The sequence below is a fragment of the Ambystoma mexicanum genome, chromosome 4p (genome assembly GCF_040938575.1).
Source record: "Ambystoma mexicanum isolate Mex_15411 chromosome 4p, UKY_AmexF1_1, whole genome shotgun sequence".
Lineage (NCBI taxonomy): Eukaryota > Metazoa > Chordata > Amphibia > Caudata > Ambystomatidae > Ambystoma > Ambystoma mexicanum.
The window spans coordinates 676878382-676902325 of record NC_090927.1 but is presented as its reverse complement, the minus strand read 5'-3'; the positions used below and the strand labels follow the sequence as shown (position 1 = coordinate 676902325).

The following is a 23944-nucleotide window of genomic DNA, read 5'->3' as shown; positions in this document are numbered from 1 at the left end:
TCCACAGAAGGGTATTCTACTGGGCATCAAGCCTGCTGTCTCAGTTCTCAACCATCAAAAGGACTTAAGACAAAAAAAAAAAATAATAATCTATACCAAAAATTACAGACCCCAACCTAAGAAGACTTGTCCTAGATCAAAGAAATATAAATCACCAATGCAGAGAAACCTGGTCAGTTTGAATCAAGGGTGTCCTTAAAGAATAACATTTTAGCCTGGTTCAATTTAAAAGTGGCTCCCAATTGTGTCAGATCTCAAGATCTGAGGGTCCTACGCAGAGTTCAGATCACTAATTGGTGCAGTTTAGACAATCCTGACTGTATTGTGGTGGGCTGTGGCTCCAGTAGCTTCGTTTCTGGACAGAATTATAAACCTGAAGCATTTGTCATTGTCCTCCAAGTTAAATATTATAATGAACTGACCAGTTTTATTGTGCTGTCCTCTCTGTTTCCATCCTGGTGATTGTGCTGCTTTTGTATGGACTGTATTTTTCATGTTTTATGTTGCTTAACTTGATGTTGTTTGTCTGTATGCGCCATCTCATCTGCCTCCGGGTCCATTGAGCGTGGTATAAGCGTAATAAAGTAAAGTACTACATTCACACATGTTTGAAACTCCTGCTATACACTAAAACACCACAGAGAAGAGACACAGAAAGGCAGGAATTCTATCTTCAGGACACTCCTTAATGAAGAGATATTTTGTTAGCTTGGTCCGAAATAGTCCTGTATATGGTATATAGTTAAACTCTATCAGTACATTGTGGGAAAGCCCAATATTGGAGGAGGTGATTCACAATATCTACTAATTGGGCAAACAAATAGCAATAACAAACTAAATGAAAAATGGACACAAACAATAGGAGAGAACAATTACATGAATTATGATTGACTTTAAAATAAATACAGATTTGATCATGCACATTAAAACACATAGAAACTGACACAAATACACATCCAATGTATCAGACAATAGTTTAGAAGAAGTGTCCAAACCCAAGGTCAGGAGATAATATACAAACAAAGCCACAATCCCATCAGTGCATAAATATCCTACATCAGTCTTTTTGACAAATGCATGAATGAATCATAATTCCTAACACATAATCATAATATTATGTTGTCAAGCAACAGGTTTTCTGTCCATAAGATTACCAATGACAGACATTCTCAGGGGTTATGAAACGGGAATGTATCCCCTTAACAGTGGATGGTCCTTTTTAAATTTGAATGCTTTGTCTAGAAATCTCCAATTCTCAGAAGAAAATAGTGCTATTGCACCCAATGCACTCTAACAAATCCAGTGTGTGTAGTCTAGATGTGACCCAGCATTCACTTGTTACAAAGGAGTGTGGGAGACCCTCAACTGAGAGTGAACATGGGTCAAATACCCTGTTCTATGGAATTTCTTCCACTCAGGAGGGTCTACAACCACGTTTTAGCTCACTACACTCTTCATGGAGGTAGACATTTCCATTTGCATAACCATCTTTGTCCTCTACAATGGCAGTCCAGCACCAAAATGCTAGGCAAATCTCCTCTGAACAAGAGTACCATCAGCAAGCCGGAAGTTTCATTTTAGAAAAATTGAGGAAAAGTGGAAATTGCCCACTTAGGGAACGTCCCGAACTAGGCACAGCATGCGCATTAAAAAGTCCATGTTGGGAACCTGTGTTTTATATCACAAAATGGCGATATAGACAAATTGTACTTCTTGATAGCAGAAGACCAAACTCCTCTCTAAGTTGGGAATCGTGAGAAGTTTGCATATTTGAAGTATGCCTGAATTCACTGAAGTGACCAGTAACACAGAGAATCATATAAGAAATGGTGTTAATGTGCTGTGAACAAGTGAATGCTGGGTTACATCTGGACTACATACACTGGATTTCTTAGAGTGCATTTGGGCCCCATAGTGCAATTTTTCATCAAAGAATTTGAGATTTTTAGACAAAGGATTCGAATTTAAAAAAAAGGAGTGTCCACTGTTAAGGAGATACATTACAGTTTCAGAATCCGAGGACTGTCTGTCATTGGTAGTCTTATGGACAGAAACATATTGAGTGACAACATAATACCATGGTTATGTGTTAGGAATTATAGGATTCATTCATTCATTCATTCTTTAATCGCCATAATGACTGATGAAGCATGTTTATGCACTGGTGGGATTGTGGCATTGATTGTATGTTAGCTGCTGACCTTGGGTTTGGAAAGCTCTTATAAACGGTTGTTTGATACATTGGATGTGTATTTTTGTCCATTTCTTTGTGCTTTAATGTGCATGATAAAATCAGTATTTTTTTTTTAAGTCGATCTTAATTCATGTATTTGTTCTCTTTTATGATTTGTGTTCTTTTTTTGGTTATTGTTAGTATAGTTAAACTATACATCCAATGGGGGTGAAGAAAGATGAAATGGGGGACGCGAGACGTGCAAAGGGTATTCAAATTCCTAAAGGAGGAAAACAGCAACAGTGTCAAGCATCTTACAGCAGAGGACCACTTAGTCATGGGTTGCTTTAGAAAAATTATTTTTTTAACATGATTGCTAGTCAATGTGTACAATCTTTTCTGGAGGAAAAACATTGGGTCTTTGCTTACTCTGCGTTCACGAATTAGCGCAACACCATGGATCACAGCGTAGACATGACGAGTACTTGTAAATGTGTAGGAATTGAAGGAGACTATATAAGTAGTAAATGCCTTGAATTGCACCCGAATCGACGAGATGTATGGCACCACCCTGAGAGTTCCAAAGTAAATAAAGTAGGAAGTATTCTGTCGCAAATATGGTGGAAACGTTGGTGGTACGAATCTCCTATTTAGGGGCTTGTAAATTTAGAGAATAGGTCAACTGTGGGAATTGCCTTTTTGAATAAATCACAGGATATTGAAAAAGATTAAACAAAGACGCCAAGCACTCTTATGTCCTGTTACCTAAAGACAGAGTCATCATTAGAGAACTGGTGGCCCTGTCTGATGGCACAGATGGAGGCTACTTAACTCCTAGTTGTAGTTCAACCCAGAAGAGCCTGGTTAGCCTCACCCGAACCGCTACCAGGAGCGATTTTCAGTCCAAGAAGTGCCACAAGAATATCTAAATATGCAGGAGCAACTGTGATTTTCGGAACGTATACAAAAGGTTCATTAAGAAACCTTATGTACACATTTAAAGCAGAACGGGTCATATGTAACAGATAAAAAGGTATAGTTTGCATCTCGTATGGAATTTAGATTTATGTCTCACCATGCATTAAGTTAGCTCATAGTTGTCCAGTGAGATCTCTTGCCAACTCTTTGATAGTGAATAGCTCAGAGCACGTCTTGGCTGCTGCTCGTGAAATGTTTATTTGTATCCTTGCTACCCACTGCATACTAATTGGCACACATGATGGAGGTCACGAATTAGCTCCAGCAGGCGGTGCAGACTACAATTGCGTGATGGACAGAGTTTCCTTTGCAGTTACATGATTCAGGTCTTACAGAAGTAGGAGAGAGCTCTTTCCAACTTACACCAAACAGATACTTGCATCAAGGAGGGCTACACACGAGTAGTATTTTGTGCCGGTCTTCTATGTAACACTGCAAGACCTGCTGTGAAATTATTCAAAAGGGTGGTTATCCAGTGTCAGTGTCAACTCCTGTAAACCATACCCCCGAGACACTGCTACACCTGATTTGGTGAACGATGTGGCACCGCCTTTGGCTCGTCACCCTCATGCAGACATACGCGCTTTCCATTTCACCGGGGTGCCAGGCAAAGAAGAGCTACTTTCAGTAAAAGTGGAGAAAACACAAAATCGTCACCCACCAAGCCAAGAAAAAAATGTGTAGGTAATGAGGGGCAAAATCCCCAACCACGAAGCTACAGTACAGCCATTCTACATCAGGCCTAGAGTCCTATTATTTTGCCAACATAGTTACATACTTACAGAAATAGTTTTCATTATTTCTTGCCCATTCCAACCCCTGTGTCTCTTTTCTGCTCAGTTGACATGAGTTTCTGTTCTGGGTTCCCCCTCCTCACTGGCTGCTTTCTTTTGTTGCTAACATTAATTAGCTGTTCAAATTTGCCAATTCCTCTCTTGTTGCTCTTAAATCAATTACAATTGATATTTGTATCCTTGTTCTGGACTTTTTCCTACTGGTGGAAGCCCTGCCACTTCATAGGGGTTAGGAAAATCAAGGCATCTGTAGTGTGTCAGGAGCTACAACTGTGCATGTATACCAAGATCCTGGATAAATACCATAAACTGAAGAAATACAAAAATATTTGTGTTCCATAAGTATTAAAAAAACAAAAATGGCTGTGGTACATTAAAAATACATGAATAAATAATCACAGACTTACAAACTCAATGTTCAAACTATGCAAACAGTGACATGTGATCTCACAGGTAGGAGCAGGCTTTTATGAGCAAAATCTAGGTAATTTGATAGTCTACAATTTAATATCAGATCTCTTGGAGGCTGTGGCTCGACATGTCTGTGTTGCTGATCCCAAAAATGGCAAACATTCATCATTCCTCAGGAGCCGTCTAATTTGGTCACTTGTTGTGCAGGAGATCAATAATAGGATACCCTTGCTCTCGACTATAATCAGAGTTAGTGTCTCGAGCAGACACTTGAAGTCTTTCACACTATAGGATGCCAAGAAAGACACATACCTAGCCATTAGTGCTATTAGCCTTAAAGGAGGGAGATTATATAAATTCCCTCATCCAAATTGGAGTGAGATATAAAATGAACCCAAAACTACCTCCGGTGGAGTAGTTCTCAAGGGTGGATCACAGGAAAAGACATTTGTTACGTTTTCATCAACCGTGAAGATCTGTGAAAAACACAATAGTGTCTTAGAACTACCAAACTCCCTAATCTGTGCACCCTCAGAAACTTTCAACAGTTCAGAAAATTCAAAAAGATTAAAAATGTATGTACCCGGGGGTTGTAGATACTCACCAGGTTATTTGATCATGGGTGGCCCCAAATGTTGTTCCAAAATTATCTGAGAGCACTAATCTATAGTAGTCTATAAAGATACTGAAACGAAATATGATGGAAAATGATGTGGTTAATGAAAAACTAAAAGGACAGTACTATTTAAGCATTAAGACATACAATCTCGTCAGTGCTCATCTCCTGAGCGAGTAGTGATGTCGCAAGTAGCGATATGTGTAGAAAGCTTTGAGTGAAGCAACTGCTCAAGCTGAAATTAGAAAGGAGGGTTCCCACTGTAACTATTCGCCAAGTTTTCAAAACACATAAGCTAGCGTTAATATAGTATACCGGCGGCAAGCTATGTTAGGAGGAAGGCAAACGCTTACCTATTCACTGAGGCTGCTCTCGGGTGGTTGCTAGGCAACCCTTGTAATGCGCAAAGTTGCATGTTCACTGAAACTAGGGAGAGAAAATGACTGTCAGTCTTGCATGCTGTATCTGTCAGAACCATGGATACATTCATCTGCACCCACTCCCGTGCATAAACAAATCTTAGCCGGCAGAGTAAAACACTCAACGCCGTAGAGCGTGTCTATGCGTGCAGTGTGCAGAGTCCTGTGTCTCTCGTCTGCCAGGAGTGTTAATACTTTAGCTATGGAAACCTAGTCCTATATCAGTTTTGGTGCGTTCAGGCACACCTCGGCCACCATCTTAGAGCAATGTCATTAATCCCAGAGCATGGAATAAAAATCCCAGAGCATGGAATAAAAATCTTAATGGGAGCCAACCTGAAGTAAAATTCAAAAAGGGAATACCCAGAAACTCTGAAGCGTATAGTCCGAATAACAATGTGCTCAGTAAGGGCAATGGGGTTAGGGCTCAATATGAATGCCAGCACGCTACCCGATATAAAGCTTGGGAAGACTTGCAATAAAGCGGTAACCATCTATTGCTAATTACCTTAAAATGCGGCATTCTGCATCTGCGCAAAATGGCAACTAGGTGACTAGTAAACTTATTGGCCAGTGTCGTGTAACGTGGCCTATAAAGCAGCCTATTTTACAGACCTCGGGATGTGTCAAGTTAAGGAAACAAGTAACTATTACCGTGCCTTAGGCCATAGGACTGCAGTGCGCAGATTCTATCCAGCCAAAGTGTCAAATGTAAAAACTGCAATAAATGCAAACAGGGGTAACTGAGTTAGCATGCTCTCTAGCCTCATTATTTAATTTTGTGCCACTCTACGGCTTCATTCAGACCTACAGTGTCACTCAGTCAATCAAATTAGCTCTTGTTCACGTTTAAAGAGTTTTTCTTCCATAACTTGTTGGTTCTGCCCCTTGAAAGTTTGAAGCACGGTCCACTCAAACTCTTCCCAGCCATGTTTTTTGGCCAACAAATTATTAGCCATGGGAGCTCGATCAATCATGTTTTTCCAGCAGCTCCTATGCTTAAAGATCCTTGTTTTGATATTCCCATTTGTTTTAGCTACGTACTTCAGGCCACACGGGCACGTAATTAGGTAAATCATGTGATCCGTATTGCAGTTCGAGAAACATTGTTTCCATGGCCTATTAGTGCCTATGTCTACGCTCTTGGATTTTTTGGTAAGATTACAAACCCTGCAGTTCCCACATGTGTGGCGTCTCACTATATGGTTCAAACCCCAAGTTGACATGAAGGCAGTGTGTCTGAGATGTTAGTCTGGAGTTTACTAACACAATCACCTTTCAAGATGCTCTTCTTTTAAGCAAAAATTGGTCGCTCAAGATGTTGGTTCGGTCGTTCAAAAACAATTTCTAGTGTTTGTTAATTATGTTTTTTATAGTCAAGCTTTGGTAAGAGAAAGTGGACACACACACCAAACAATTCTCGATGGGCATATATGGCTTAGTCTCCAGTAGAGCTTCTCTGTGGTTATTGTATGCCTTCTTTGCAGCTTTTTTGACTAGTTTCCTGGGATATCCTTGCTTGCGCAGTTTTTGGGAAAAGATGGCGGCCTCACTTTCAAAAGCCTAATTTTTACTACGGTTTCTTTTGAGCCGAAGGAATTGCCCAAATGGCAGATTGTCCCTCAAGTGTTTTAGATGATGGCTCGTGTAATCAAAGAGTGAATTACAATCTGCTGGTTTGTGGTAAGGTTTCGCTAGCAGGTGGCCTTCGATCATCTATCATATCCCACTTATGAAGTCTGGAAGGAAAAGGTTCAGGAAGGATATCCTGGTCTCCAATTCAGGACTTCCCATCGCTGACGACCACATCAGTGCCTCCTCCAGACAGACTCTCGCAGACATCCTCTCTCCCGACGTATGAACCCTACATATGGTCGCTGTTCTCTCACCCTTCTCTTCATCTCCCATTAATGGTGGCACAAGTTGGGAGGTTCTCTTGGCCTCTTTCCTATCCTCCAAAACTATCATTAATGTCTATGTAAATGGGACCGTCTGGGTTCAGGGCTCTCAGCCCAACCACCTCCTTCTCCTAGATAGTCGTCTCCCATGTCTTATCAACTTCCTACCTTCTCTTGCTGCTCCATCTTTCAGCTCTCTGACCCCATAGCCACCTTCCTCCTCTGCCTCTCTGGCTCCTCTGCAACTCCCTTCCACCTGCGCTGCCTCCTCCATGGCTCTCCCTTCTGGGCCCTTTATGACCTAGCGCTACCTCTACCACCTCTCTGGCTCCTCTGCCACCTACCTCCTCCTCCTCAGCTGCCTCATGTCTGGCGCCCTTCTCTTCCTCCTCTCTGGGCCATCTGCCCCCTCCTTCTACCTCTGCCCTCTCTAGGGCCCCTCGCCTCTTCCACTGGGTGTACCTCTCTCCTGTACCCCACCCCGGAAGTCTTTCAAAAGTGGCAACCTGGTCCGCGTAGCTACTCTCAACGCTTGCTCTGCTGTCAAACACTCCTCTGACATCTGCCTCCTCCTCGAAAACCTTGCTATGGATGTTCTCACTCTCACTGAGACTTGGTTCACAGCCAGCTTTGTCACAAGTTTTGACACTCTCCTCACTGAGGGCTACAAGACCCTCTCCGAACCCAGTGGCCCTGATCTTTACTGAGTGGGTCCCTGCCTCTACCATTCCCACCCAGGCTTATGCCACCTTTGAATAACTGGTCTGCAGCCTCTCCATTTCTCCTGGCCTCTCTCTGACTTTGGCCACCATCTAGAGGCCACCTGGCCAGGTTGCCTTCTTCCTCTCTGAATGGACCGATCTCTCCTCGCCTCTACCGGTAATTTTCTCTTCCTATGGGATTTCAACATCGACTTGGACTCCTCTGACCCCTCTGGGCCTTTCCGTACCTTTGCAACTCTCTCCCATTGTCTATTCTTCCGCTGGCCCGACAAACTCAGTCGGACACACTTTGGATGTGCTCTTCTCCTCAGACATTCCCCCACTCTAACCCTCTCGCTACTCCACTCTCTTGGACTGACCACTTTCTGCTTTCCTCTGACCTGAAGCCATCTGTCCCCCTGGCAAAACCTACCTCAGCACTGCCACCTTCTTCCGCGTCCTTCATCCTATGAAGCGTTTGTCAGTTGCCGCTTTTGCCTTTTCTTTCTCTCCTCCTACCCCTGCAGCTGACTCCCAAAGCTCTCGATATCCTTGCCCCGGTCATGAGGATCCATTTGAATCCTGCCTCCAAATGCAATTCTTGGTAGGACTCCGACCTGGCCACTCTGAAACACAAGTGCAGAGCTGCCGAGCGGAATTGAAGGGCTTTGGGCACATCCTGTGACAAACTGGCCTGCCGCTTGCTCCCAAGGCAATACAGACTCGCCATCTTCTCCAGGAAGAGGGTCCACATTCAAGCCCATGTCTCTGCAGCTTCTAAGAGCATGGTCAAACTTTTAAATCGGCAAGGAACTGGCCAATCTGACTGCAGTCTAGATCTCTCCCATTCCTTCCCAGGCCCCCTCTATGCCCCTGGATTCTCATTTCACAACTAAAACTCAGGACATCCCTCTCTCCCTCTCTTCCTCTCTCCCTCCATCCATCCCTCCCTCCCTCCCTCATGATGTTTCTAGACAAGTCTGGTCTATGAAAGTTTTGAACCTTCAAGGACAACATTGTCTCCCTCGCTCCAGCCTTGGATGATTTCTGCAATCATTCTTTTGCCACTGGATCTTTCCCCCCTCTTCTCAAGCAGTCCCTTGTGCACGCCCTCCTGAAAAACCCTTCTGCTGATCCTTTCTGTCTGACCAACTATCTCCCGATCTCTATCACTCCTTTCCTGAGTAAACTCCTGGAGAAACTGGCCATCTCTCAGCTAAACCTCCACACTAAATCTGCTGGTTATCTCCACGAGTCTGGCTTCAGATTGACCAGCGGCACGGAATCTGCTCTAATCAACTCCCGTGAAGATATGCTCTCCAACCTGGATTCCAGCTCTCACTTGGTCCTTATCCTCCTTTATCTCTCCCCTGCCTTTGACATGTTCAATCACGCCACCCTGATGTACCATCTCAGTGGGAACCTTGGCATCACTGGTCAGGCTCTGGCATAGCAGACCTCCTTCCTCTTGGACTGACCATCCCAGGTTCAACTTGGGTCCTTTCTCTCCACCACCTCCCTTTCCACATGTGGTGTTCCCCAGAGCTCTACCCCCTCACCCTGGCTCTTCAATGTCTATCTGGCCCCCCTGATCTCTACTTTCTCCTCCAACGTTCAGTGTTATGCGGATGACACAGCTCTCTTTCAGGCTACCATCAACCGCCTCAGTCATTCCCAACTGTCTATCCGCTATTCAGGGATGGTGCGCCACTAGCAAGCTCTGCCTTAATGCCAGTAAAACAGAGATCCTTCTCATTAGGAGCCCTGCTCCCGCCTTTCTGTTCTCCCTCTGGCCACCCTCCTTGGGCCCCCTCCCCTAACTCTCCTGTGAGGGAAAGAATCTTGGCGTCACCTTCGACTCTCTCCTTCTCTCCACACATCACAGACCTTGTCAAGAAGGCCCACATCCAGCTGCATCTGCTCAGAGGTATCTTACCTTTTCTCAGGTTCCCCCGGATGCTCACTCTCTCCAGAGCTCTGGTTCTCTCCAACTGCAACAGCCTCTTTCTCAATCTTCCTAACTCTAATATTCGCCATCTTCAATTAATCCAGAACAGGACTGCAAGATTTATGCTTGGCCTCAAGCTCAGGGACCGCAACTCTCCAGCTCTGAAATCTCTCCACTGCCTCTCGGTGGCCGCAAGGCTCAAGTTCAGCACCCTCTGCATTATCCACAAGGCTTTCTGGGGCCATGGTCCTCTCTATATCCAACATTTTCTTCCTAAATACCTTCTTTCTAGAGCCCTCTGCTCAGCTACCTCAAACTCTCTGCGGGTCAGGTGCTTCTCCAAACAGAGAATGGGGTGTAGATCTCTCTCCTCTGCAGGTGACTCCCTCTCAAATGACCTCCCTGCCCCTCTCAGACTTGAGCCAGATCACCTGAAGTGCTGGAAGCTGCTCAAGACCTTCCTCTTCGCTTCTTCCTCCTCACTCCCTCTCCTCTGCTAATCTACCAGTCTGCTCATCCTGACTGGTGACGTGGTTGCCCTCAGATTCACACAGGGTGCCACGCCCCCCCATGACCAGTCACCCTGTACTGCCATCCCAGCACTTCTGGTCTGGGACTGCACTTGTGCAGTCCTCTGCCGTCCTCGCACTTACTCAGAGCCCTGCTACCCTGACTGAACTTCCCCCTTACCTGCACTTCTCCCCTCACGCTCTCCCCTGCATGTTCCCGTTGCACTTGCACAATCTGAATGTCATAAGGCCTAGTAAGATTGTTTGTCTGGTCATCCCTCCGTCTTCCCTCCTTGTCTTGTGGCACCTAGAAACACTTCTGTAAAGGGGCATTATAAATACCAAATGAAATCATAGTGGTCTGCAAACTTAGACAGTGGTTCAAGAACCAAGTTTAGCGCTGCCACCATCGGGCGTCCGGGAGGGTTATGTAAAGTTTCGTGAATTTTCCAGCAGGCAGTAGAAAGTAGTCACTGTGGACCTCTGATTAACTAAGATAGCTGGCTCTGGTTTGCTAATCCACCCTCTTTGTTCAGCTTTTGTGACTTTCAAATCAATACTTTTCAACAATGCTTCAGTAGGGTCCTCAGTATTTTGTAACAATCCAAATGTTTAATTGGCGGAGGCATTCTTTAATATAGTCATCTTTGTTTCCGAAAACTATGCTGCCTGTGCCTGCTTTTTTAATTAAAATGGCATTGTTAGTGGCTAGAGATTTAATAGCTGCTCTTTCCTCGCGACTTAGATTTTGAAACACTTGTTGCTCTAAGGACTCAAGACGTTCAATGTCTGCCATCATCTTGTGTTCAAACACTAGGGATTCTGGAGAATGAGTATTAGCCGGCGGGTAGAACATAGAGGTTTTCGCAAACCTGTACAGTTAGTGGAAGCGGGATACTCAGTCTTAACAAAAAAATTCTCCTATGTGGATCTTTCTCATGAATTTGAAGAACTCCACTCTAAATTAGTCAGCATAAAGCCTAACCCTTTGTTGAGGACAATTTCTTCTACTGGAGATAGCGTATACCGAGAGGGATTTACTACAAGCGATTCCTGCTTCTCGTTTGTCTTCGATCGTCCTCCCATGCTCCTCCGTTTTGGCTTAGTTTAAAAAAAGGCTGGCAGTCATGTTTCTACTTCCTCCTTCTTGATATCTATTAAACTGTCCTCTTCCTCTATTGGTAGGCCCCGGTTGCATCTGCCTCACTACTATCATCAATTGTACTATACAATGTGGCCCTGAAACGTACCCTTCTATTTTTGTTATTGGGACCAGTTGTCTGGTAGAGTGATAGATTGCAATACCCATCTTTAGTACACAGAAAGGCTTTCTCATGATTACATTTTGCCAAATAGATACTATTAGCACCCGCCACAGGGGATCCATGCTCGGCCTAGCCGGATGTTACCCCTAAGCACATCTAAGAAAGTCTGGCATAATGCTAAAGTAATGAGCTTCATTTTGTGTTCACATATTCCAGACAACCTTACTGCCCTGAATGCAGTTCTGCACTACGCAGCCAGGTTGGTGGTATGTGGCTCGGGAATTTGATTGCATTACAACTGTTCTCAAGCAGTGGCACTGGCAACCTCTTCAGACCAGTATCTGTATTCTGATCCTCAGTCTGACACGCAAAACTGTCCGATCAAAAATGCCATAGCAGTCTGTCAAATGACTCCTGATCTCAGAGGACCACTGTGGCTTCAGGAAATGAGGCCACGTCTCTATCAAGGTTACTAATTAACTCTTCTATGTTAACAGATTACATATCTGAGTGCAATAACCCGTTGGGATTCTCTCCCTGTCCCGTCATCATAAAAAAAGGGTGCTGGGTAAGACAATGTGTATCCCAACAAACTAAATCAGTAAATAAATGTGTATGTATGTATGCATACACGAACACACTCAATGTTTTGGTACATTCTATAAAAATGCCATATGTTTACAATTTTTCATTGGAAACATAGAATAATCAAATATATCCTTTTTTTAATTTTACATTAATTCCACACAATACTTAATGCTCAGAAACCATTTTGGTAGAAAACTGCATTCATATTATTTTTACTGCCAATGACACCCAGTCTTTAATCAAAAGATACTATAACGTTTAATAACTACGAGAGAGCAGGCTCTTAACGAACACATTTTTTTTAACAAGGGTGCTTGCTCCTGAAATCATATCAACACCATTCAGTACATCAAAGATGTCAACAATCATGTACCTAAAAAAAATTCTTGACACAGCACTTCTGGTCAAATATGATAGGAGATAACCTATTATTTATAACACGCTTAATACCCAGAGGTCTCCAAGCGCGGACCTGGGGTACGAACCTGTGTTGCTGCATTGCCTCCAAGGCGAGCACGTTGCCGGTGAGCTATCCTCCCGAGATGCCAACATCTCTCTATTCCTACATGTTTCGGTCCAACAACTAAAAAGGGCCTTCCATCAGCGTACCGCCTTTTACATTTATGCAGAGTGTACACTTTACTGCAATATACGTGCGGTAAGTGACAATCACCCAAATTCACAGAAGGATGTAGGCCTTTTCCTGTCCTTAGCACAATGGATCAAGCTACAGGTTCGTATTCTGCGCAGGTCTAGCTTACAGATACTAATAGAATGTCAATTGGAGACCATCATCAATTTAGTTGTATTACACTATGGTTACAGCCCTGATGGCGATCCTTTCTTGTGTTCACAGAGTAACTTTTCAGATACTCCAGTTCTGGAGGCTCTGATGACACCTCAGCATCCATGAACTTAAGGCACAGAGAATTTGATGACCCCCTCCACACAGGATCACAATGCTGCTAATGCTCTGTCCTTAACCATGGAATTCAGGCCCAGCGGTTCAATATCCCCAAGCCCCTGATGTAGTTCTGTCACAGTGATATTGACAATTCTTCAGGCCCTCAGGAACAGGTGTGCTGGCCATCTCTCAGCAACATAGCCCTCAGGTTTCCCTGTTCCATGCCTGAGAAAGTCATCCAGTTTTTTTTATCCTTGGAATTATGGGTTTTGTAGTGCTAAATTAAAACGCAAAAAACAAAACTGATGGCTTTCTCACTCAGGGAACAGGGACAATTAAGAGCTCTGCAGCACATGTGTTCCGCAGCTGCAAGATGCCCTTGGTGCCCAAGCACCTGGACAATTCAAGTCTCGGAGTATTGAACGCTCCTGCACCCATGTAGCTAATTTATTGCACGGGATGTTTCCAAGGCACCCATTTACTTTCCGCTGTGGGATGTGGTTCAAACACAGGAATGTTCACATCCCCTCAGCAATTTTTAGCTACCGGCCAGGGCTCAAGTCAAGGGTACATGTAGATAGACAGAGTCCAGCCACTTTTTTCAGAAGTCCCCTCACTTTTTTCAGAGGGCAGCTTGATATGCTAATTTCTGGTGACAACACATTCAATTGGTATGTTAATGAGTCCCTCGCCTATTTTAGGACTTGACCCCTGCAAGTCACATAATCCAAATGATGTTTCAGCACCAATGTTTTCCTTCAAAGCATGAGGATATTATAGTAACGGTCCATCAGCACCCACACACGTAACATATACAGCTGTGACAATCCTTTCAACACCCATGTACTCCAAATAAATGGTGCTGACACTACATCAGTAATTAAATTGTTATGACATGGGTGTCCCTCAAGAACCCGGCTGAGAGTAATTTTGTGTCCATTATCAGCCCCGCACCCAAAAGAACCGCTTATCGCACATCTAAAAAGAGCGATTCCAACTTCAAGTTTAAATGCAATGCGCAAAATGTCATTTTTCTTTCTAAGACAAGCGAAGAAAATGTCATAAAGAAAATGTACGGATGACAAAAAGAACAGCGATGCATTATAGAAAACCATCAGGGGACCACGGGCCGTGCAGCCACTACAGGGTCAGCCTGCAGAGAATCCAGAATCCTGCAGCCCTCGCTGCAGCGCACTGCTTGGGGGTGACTGGGAGCTGTGCCCGTCTGATCAGTGATGGACAACCGCGAAGCTGGGGAAGTTTGCCCTAGCGGCGTGCACTGTGCGTCTCTCACCTGCTCAGCGCCAGGGTCTGCTTCTGTACCCTCGTCTTGCTCCTTCGCCTCCGGATCGTCTTGTTCTTCTTGCTCGGTGTTGCACTGGCTCTTTCTGCTAGCTGGCTCCTCGTCTTCCTCCTCGCCTCCAGAGTCGGTCTCCCAGGTGGAGTCGCACTCCTCCAGGGCGGTGGGCTCCTTCTGGCTGACCCCTCCGAAGAAGTTTCCCATTTAACCCCCGTGCTGCGGTAGGGGTGGCGACAGTATAGCGCTGGTGCATCGGCTGCAGCAGACGATGCTGGCCGTGGATGTCAGCGAACCGCACTCGAGTGCGACTGCACTGCCAGGTCGGACGGCAAAAACAAGCCCAAACTACTTGTCAAAAAGTGCCCAAATCAAACCCAACCCACATAATGACATTATTTGCCTACTAAAGGAAACGTTAAATAAGAAACATGTTTAGATTTATTGTTTACATTTCTATCAATATGGCTAGGTTTATTATTTTCTTTTGACTATTTTTAAATATTACATTTTCCTAATACATTTTCGTAATACAAAATTCATGGTTTGCTTCTCTGATTTGTATTATTCTTGCTGTGATTCTGTTTTCTGTACCTTCAATGTTATCAGTTTAGCAAAAATGGTATATAAACAAGCAACCACAAACATTTTGTATAAGATTATTATGTAAAACGTTAAAATGCGAGGTCAAAAGACTATAATAATATGTTATACCCTCAATATAGGATTCAAGGATTTTGACTCCCTAAACTGCATGCTGTCATTTCTGTTACCCTAAGCAGGGATATTAGGTTAGGTTATGTATTTTGATTTATACTGCATTCCACTGCCAATTGCATGGTCTCCAGACGCTCTGGTGGATCTGAAAGCATACCTCCTAACCTTTTGCATCACTAGAGCAGATGAAAACAGAGGAATTTGTTTTGGCAAATGGGAGTCTATTAATTTCTATGGCCGGGTAATAGGCATTGTTTATTTATTTATTAGCATTTATAAAGCGCACATCAGCCTTCTGGCATCGTGGTGCTGTTACAGAGATACTTGCTGGTTACGTAGGAAAAAACATAGAACTTAAAGTTCACAGAGTATTCCTAAAAAACAAGACTTAGTTACATGATCCGGTGCTGTTCAGAGAGTATGCATAAACATAGCTCAGTTACAATATCTGGGAGCTGGAAGGGGGGGGCGGCCAGGTGGGGTGGGGAGAGAGGCAGGTGGGTCTAGAGGGGACTAGTTGAACAGGGTGGTTTTAAGGGTTTTGCAAAAGGTGGAGTGTGAGCATTCAGCTCTGAGAGAATTGGGTAGGGAATTCCATAGTTTGGGTGCAATGTGTAGAGGAGGTCCCAAATAAAACCTGCACTCCTGTCGCCCATTTTGAAGTACCAGGAACGTTCACACTGAGATATGTGATGTATGATGAGCAAATAAACCAGCAGAGAGCCGCAGTAGGGCTCTGCCCGGTACCTATTAGAAGAATAACACCTAGTGAAGTACCAATACCCAGAAAACCATGGACAGTAAGGTACCCATTAAGAAAACCCTTTCTACAAATTAAACAAAATGAAGATCGCCTAAGTACAGTCCCTGAAGAAACCAAAAAGGCCTTAATAGAAGACAAATGGTGAAGTCACAAGGGCCCGGACTGACTTGCAGATAGAAGAAATGACAACCATAGAATGATGCAAAGAGACAAAACACCTTGAATAAGGATATCGTGAACCTAAAGTGAAAGGACAATGCCAAAATGAAAGTGTAAGATGTAAGCAAGATGAAGATATTCGACCAGTTTAGACCTGTACATATGCTTGGAACCGCAAGAAAGCTAAGAAAACAGTGCGGCTTGCTATGCTTGGAAGAAGAATAGTGCGGCAAGCGCCATTATACATAATCCACCTCAAACGAAGCACATTATTATAAGTATATTTCTACTTTGCACAAGAAGCAGAATCAACCCAGGTTACTAAAGGCTAAACGAGAAAAGATTCATATTTAGCAAAACGAGAAGAGACGGCTGAAACGGAACTCAGCAGAGGCAACTCGTGCCAGGAGAGCCAAGGTCATACCAATAGAAGAGGTGAACAATAGCTACATCTAATTGAAACTAAGAACTGAATATCCTGCCTCTGAAAGGTCGAGATAAAAAGGCGAAGTCAGGTGGCGGGTGAAACGAAAATCAAATACACAAATTGAGGGAAAAGAAGCAAATTCACGGTGTCTGAATCACGTGACCAGCCGAGCAAGAAGAAGCGAGGGTTCACACCTATGCATGGCACCAAGCCAGATGAAGATATCAGAACCTTTTCCAGACAGAAGATGCAGTTTCGAGGCCAACCGCAGAGAACTTATTAACACATGGCTAATACAGTTATGATCGATTGTAACAAGGACTGGATGACGGCTGGTTAACTATGGGGCACACTGCACCTGGCCTACCATTCTGCATGCTGCTAAGCAAAGTAGAAAAGTATGCATGGGGTTGGTGCCAACCCAATGACAATGGACTGAATAATCTGGGGTCCTATAGTTAGTAGAACCAATGAGATGTCGTACTTTTAGTGACGTCTACAGTAGTCATTTTTGAAGGAAGGGTTTAGACGCCCACCTGACAGTGTTTACCCAGTCACCTCACTCCGTTACCATATACAGATATAGTACCTATAGTAAAGTTACCTTTTCCTAACCAATAGAATTGCATGTTAACTTTTGAGTGTTATACGTCAATGATGACGAGTTTTGAGTATAAATGTTACAACTTGTATGAAGTTCGTTGGAGTTGAAGCGAGAAGGACGATTGCATCACTGCTGATATCCATAACTCCCCGTTTTATGTACTTGTCATTAAACAGACACCCTTTGCCAAACCATTGAGTTGTCCTTATTGATTGGTGTTGGAGTAATAAATCTGCGCCCCCATCCATCTCATGGGTGCAGCTATCTTGTTTTAAAGTACTTCTTAGCAAACCTCGGCTCCATGGGCCGGCCGGGGGTCTCGGAGTACAAATGTGTGGGAAGATGTGCCTCCTGCGTTTACTCTTTTGATCGGTGGGACGCGGAGTTGATTGGCGTGGTGACTTGTTTGCATGGCATTGTGAATGAGTGAAAGGACTCCATGGTGGGTGACACTCGCCAAAATCATGTCAGGTATGTGAAGGAGAAAGTGGTGGGTCAGGTCAATGGAGAGAGGTGGGAAATGTGAGGCAGGCATAGCTTTGCTGCTCTGTTGATTTGTGCAGACCGTAAGTACCCTGAGCTCAGCTCGTGGGTTAGTTTCAAGGTGGTCTGTGTAGAAAGAATAGGGGCATTTGAGTCTGAAGAGGAGCACCCGACTGATTATGAGAAATCCACTGGGTTGGTGGTAACGATTGTGGTTTAAAAATAAATCTACATGCAGTATTTTTGAAAATCTGCATGTATATTTTATAAATGTTTTTTAATGACATAAATGATAGAAGTGCATTGTGTATGTTAGCAGATCATGCAGCTTCTGTACTATTTTATACTACTGGTAAGGATAATTTTGGATCCCTCTTTGCAATACAGACTGGATTTTCGGAACTTAATGAGAAACTCAATGGTGTTGTTTTAAAGTGCCTTTATGAAATGACACCGAGTTGTAGAGGAGCAGATGAATGCTTTCTCACTAGTTCCGCCCCCCTGACCGCCGACATAATGCAAAAGCAGACGAGGGCTATGGCGAGGATCCCTTGTGTAATCCCACTACCGCATCGAGTGTGTGAGAGATGTTATGCTCTCAGACAGCCATATAGAATGTACCCATGCAATGAAAATGTGGAAGGATGCCACATGGAAGGATGTCAGTATGCAGCTATGGACATAATGGAGCGTTAAGGTAAATTTGATGAGGACAGAGCGATGTCATGATATATGTACCTATGTTGAAACAATATGAAAATACTCAAGAGTGACGATGTAACTGAAGCACCAATAGAAATATGTAACCAAAACTAAAGTTATCATGGTTATAAAGAAGAATGAAGTAACTTACTGGCTAATAACTGTAACTACGCAGTAACGCAAGTAAGATGAGACATAGAAGGTTGCTATAGAGGAATATATAATGTGGCAAGGATGGCCATGATAGAAAAATGGATGCTGGCTCATGTCTAATTCAACCAACCAATTCAACCAAGCTACCTCAGAGACAGACTAAGGCTGCAGAATGAGGAAACGCTGGAAATACAGCTTGTGTTCAAAACAGCGATGAGTCGAGGTTGGCCTAGGATCAAGGATACTATTTTAAGGAATAATTGCAAGGTGCAAGGGGAGTAACACGGATAAACCCAGAATGTGAGACATTCCTCCTAGATTAAAGAAGAAGAAAACATCTGCAAAGTATTGGACAATTAAAAGTGTATGAAGCCTAAGCAAGGTAAAGTGAGCAAGTATCTAGAGGCTAAGAGGAGCAACAGAACCCTGCATAATTGAATCAAATAGCAGAAAATAAGAGGCAGAAATTGACAAATTTGTGGTCTCTTCACATATTCATTAGAGCTTTAGACGAAGATAGTGGTGTGCTCACACTCCCTTAAATGTTCCAGAACAGTGAGCAGGCTACAAGGTCAACTACAGACGGAAGACTTTGGCTAATGGCCAACCGATGAGGGATGATGGATTAATTGGGAGAACGGTTAGTAATATGACGCAATTCAAAGCACCCAGGTTTCTTTTCACTTATGTGCTACTAAAGAGCCGAAAGTCCAAGATTGGGATATTATGCCAGCCAATCAGTGGATCTAAGGGGCAACCTAACATACGATGTTGCATAGACCAATCTACTGCTGTTTTGTCTGTTATAATCAGTACTATACATATTTAGAGGTAGTTCAAGGTGTGTCCTAAAGATAAGGGGCAGCCAATGATGTATTCATTCTTATATGTTCTATAAGTAGATATGTTCCCCTAACCAATCCCTCCCTTCGATAGGTTTTATGATTTGCCATGTAGGATGACATTGTAGATTAGACATATTGGGGTAAAAGTTAATGTGTGAGTGTGCATGAATCAGTCCAATGCCTGTCAGATCTCCCTGCCTTTCAAATGAGAATAAAGTATTACTTTACCATGTTCCTCGAGTCTGTACGCTCGATTGGTCTGAGGCCTTTATTTGTAATTCCATCTAGCAAAAGAGACACTTCAAGGTGCTAGAGCACATTTTGGTAGCAGATGATGGTTGTGGTCTAATCGACGTAGGCCATATCCAGACCTCTGGATGTTTGGCTGTACACGCCATTAGCCATAAGACTGCAGAGCTTCCTGTGGAGATCGGCGCTCAGTCATATGCATGAAGATACGGTTGGCAGGACCCCTTTGATGAAATTCCTGTTTGGTCCCCACAGGCGAACTGGTCGGTTGAAGGAGAGTCAATGCAGAGGGACTCAAACTGAGTCACAAATGTAAGTAGAACAATGAAGGTGGCAAAAAAGGGGGTGGGATTGTGTTGTAAATAATACGATCAAAAGTAACAGGATTTCTTGGGAGATTAAGACTCCAAATAGGGGTGTTAAGGATTCCTGAGTCAAGGCCAGCAGAAGAGTGCACCTCAAACTCCAAAATGGAGTAAAGATGAGAAGAGATACATTTACTAAAAATAGTAAAGGAAGGTATATGCAGTAAAATTGAAAAAGTGCACGTGTGGGGTTATAAATATGTCAATATGAAGCTTTTGTTTTGTCTAGACTAACACACTGACATCAATCAGGGGGGTAAAAATCGGAGGAAATTAATATATAAATAAAGAAGATATTTTTAAAAGACCAAAAATAAAAGAATAAGATAACAAAAATTGATAAAAAAAACAAACGTAGACGCAAACAGACATCGTATAGATTTTTTTTTAAAAGTTGTTAAAATATGTGTGGAATTATGAGCAGTGATTAATGGTGCCTGCGCCAATTATTTTGTGTGGTATGTTTGATGAAATAAAGAATTCAAAAAAAGAACGGGTACATATTGACAGTCAAAACCAACTCTTCATCATGGGGGACACTCCTCTTTTACAACTGTGCAGGACATTGCCAAGATACACAATGAAGATAAAGAAATATCATTCGAAATGGGTCCGAGGCATGACCAATAAGACACTCATGCCGTGGTCTTGGGAGGGTTTGTTGTCAAAAACCACATATTTGCATGCCACATATAGGGGAACAAAGTTACAGAAAAGGCTGGCCATTTTAGAACTATGGAAGATGTACCAGAGTGAGAAAGAAGATCCGGCCGAGAAGGAGTGAATGCTTAATCAGCATAGAGGGGAGGATAAAATGCCTTTGGCTCCTCTCTCCGCTCCTGAAGATAAGAATATATATACATAGAGAGGACAAGGGATTTTATCCTTTAAAGGAATTAAAAGCACCAGCGGGGTATGCTAATCCAACATGTGTGCCACCCGCTTATAACAGCAAGGATAATGCAGAAGAGTGCAAAACTAGAGAACGCAAAGATGCATCAACATGCAATGAAAGTAAACAGCGTGATGAGAGAAAGGACAGACAGGACAGACAGATGGAGGTAGAGGAAGAAGCAAGGAAGAGAAAGAAATAAAGGATAAAGCTAAGGGAATAACAATAGCACTGAATGAATGGATGGGAGAACACATGTTACTTAAATTGGATGACAAGGGCATTGATGGGGTTCGAGAAAGAGAGGAAGGAGAAGAGCAGGAAAAAAAAGAGAAGCAAGAGGAAAAAGCATACAAATAAGAGAGGAATAAAGAATGAAAGCGAAGGGAAGAACGAAGAAGATACGAGGCAAGGAAAGAAAAGGAGAGATTAGAAGAGAACAAATGAGAAGAGATAGAAGCCCAAAGAATGAAAGTAGGTAGGTTGCAAAGAAGGTGAGAGGAAATGAATTGAGGGAGATGAGGAGAACAGAAGAAGAAATTAACAGGAGTAGGGGATTAAAAGATGATGAGATCGAACATCTATGTCATAAAAGTATAGTACCGATTGATGCACAAAAATGATTGGAGGAAGAGATAGGGTCACAACAGCCCACAGGGAGCTGCAAAAAATGCTGAGATCAGCATGGGATGATGAGCAGGATACAGAAGATATAGTGCAAAGATGTGGGAATGTATACAGGCAAATAAAGGATAAAAATGGGTATAGAACCCAAGGGAAAAAAAGAAGTATCCCTATCAAGGAAAACTACAGGTAGGTCAGATGACATCATAACAGACGAACACAGAATGCTGTCTTTGAACAGATTAGATCTTGATTATGTGGAGAAGGACAACAGCCATACGAGCTGGGGCATAATGATGTCAGACAAAGTAAGGGAGGAGAATGATGTAGAACAAAGAGAGGGTGCATGCAGGTTTTCAAAAGAATCAAGTACAGAAAAAGGGGTAAAATGGTCAGACCGAGTGGACCCTAAAGAAAAAAACACCAGAAAAGACACCATACACTGAGCGACCACAAGCACGATTGCGCAGTACAGGGGATGTATCCTCGCTTTATGTAAGCAGATTAAGGTCACTACCAGGAAGGAGACAAACAGGCAAGACTAGACCCGCCTGTAAAACGAGGAGTGTAGGTAAGTATGATTATGGACCGGGATTTTCACAATTCCCATTATTGGAAAAGGGAAGCACAACCACAATATATACCGTGGCCACAAATGTACAAAGATAATTTGAAATGTAAACTTCCTAGTTTGACTTCTAGAGCGGGAAAATTGATTTATGAGTTAGAAAGTATGACATCAGGGATGACGTTAGATATAGGTGACATAAAAGGCTTGCTAGCAGCCATCACAGGGGAGAGAGCTGACGACATTTGGAAGCAAGTAGGATACGCAGGTGTGACCACACTAAACACGACATTGTCACGCCACTTACCTGGAGACCGGGATCCTCTATGCCAGTCCGCTCCGCCCCCTCTTGGCGGCTCTATCCGCGCTTTCGCACCTGGGGGTCTGCTGCCGGGAGAGTATCGGGGGTCCGAGCTGGTGTGTCTCTGCGCATGCGCAGACGACCATGCTCCCGGCTCCGAGCATGCGCAGTAGACTGGGCCCTCGCTACTGCTGCAGCTTGCGTTCCAGGCCTCGTTTTGGGCTTGTCAGTACCAGGCAACGAGACGGCTTGCGCCTCAAGCCTCTCGGTTACTGATGGCCCATAAGAGGAGTCGAGAGCGAGGGTTAGTTGCGTCTCAACGCGGTTTGTTTATCGCGTTGCTCGCTCGACTTCCGAGCGTTCTGCTCTGTTTCCTGTTCCTTGCCTTGTTCCTTGCTTGGGTCCTGGTTGTTGTCCTGGTTGTCTTCCTTGCTGCTTCCTTGTGGGATTCCCTGGTCTCCCTCCGTGGCCTTCCCCCTGGGGGTCCCCCTTCTCAGCTCCCTTTGGGTCTCGCTCTTGGGCTCTCCTAGGGTTCTCCTCTCCTGTGAGTCTCTCCTCCTGCCTGGTTCCCCCTTCCAGTGTCAGTTCCTCACCCTCTTGCTTGTCAGCCTGTACCCCTTGGGATCTCCTCTGGCTGCCTTCCTTGGCCTGACCTTACCTCTTCAGCTACGTTGCCTTGGTCTTCGTTGGAACTATGACCATTCCCAGCATCAGTTCTGTTGTTTCCTGGACTTGCTCTGCTGAATATCCCAATCCGGCAATCAACCTCATCGGACATTCAACTACACTGAACATCTGCCTCTCCTGTCAGTGCTTGCACTGTCCTGACATAACGCTAATCAGGAGAGAGCACCCCGTGACATTGGGAGTCGGTCCATCTTTCACCCAGTACCATTTTGGGTGGTGGAAGGGTCGGTTCCTCGCGTCATACGTCCGTCTGGAGACAGTTGTCAGTCTGGCTGCCACATCAAGATCTACAATCAAACCAACAGGTACTCGTGTTTCTCGTGATAAACACCATAACAGATTGAGACGCCTGCCTTCAGGTTTGGAGATGGAGGACGATCAAGCAATACGAAGCGAGTTACAAAGTCTCAGAGCCGAGAGGTCAGCACTACACCAGGAGAATCAAGCGTTACGCCAAATGGTAACACAGGGGGCAATGAGTGCCCCGCAATCGGAAGGTTCATTAGCACATACATCTCCAATTAAATTTGACGGTGATCCGCGATGAGTGGCGGAATTTTGTAATCATTGTCGAATCCATTTTATCTTCAGATCAACTTACTTCAAGAACGACAAGTCCAAGATCGGGTACATTCTGAGAAATTTAACTGGGAATGCTCTGGCCTGGGCAACACCTTTGGTAGCTACCAATAGTCCCATTTTGAACGATTTTGCATCCTTTGAGAAAGCTTTCCTGGAAGTTTTTCAGACGCCCAATCTGGCATCTGCAGCGCAGAATCAATTAATGGATTTGAAACAAGGAAACGCCGATTTGATAATATACATTAGTCGTTTCCGTCAATTGGCAACCGATTCACAATGGCCAGATATCACACAGAAGACTCTGTTCCGCCGAGGCCTGAGA

General features: G+C 43.9%; 1 protein-coding gene across 1 annotated transcript in view; it reads right to left on the bottom strand.

Moving 5' to 3' along the window:
• The window catches only part of OGFRL1 (opioid growth factor receptor like 1), a 307750-nt gene extending 292885 nt beyond the window's left edge, over window positions 1–14865 (bottom strand). The window contains exon 1 of the mRNA XM_069606222.1: window positions 14499–14865. Within this exon, the coding sequence (XP_069462323.1) occupies window positions 14499–14708 (210 nt within the window). The 5' untranslated portion in view covers window positions 14709–14865. The remainder of the gene's footprint in view (window positions 1–14498) is intronic.
• Between the last annotated feature and the right edge of the window lie 9079 nt (window positions 14866–23944).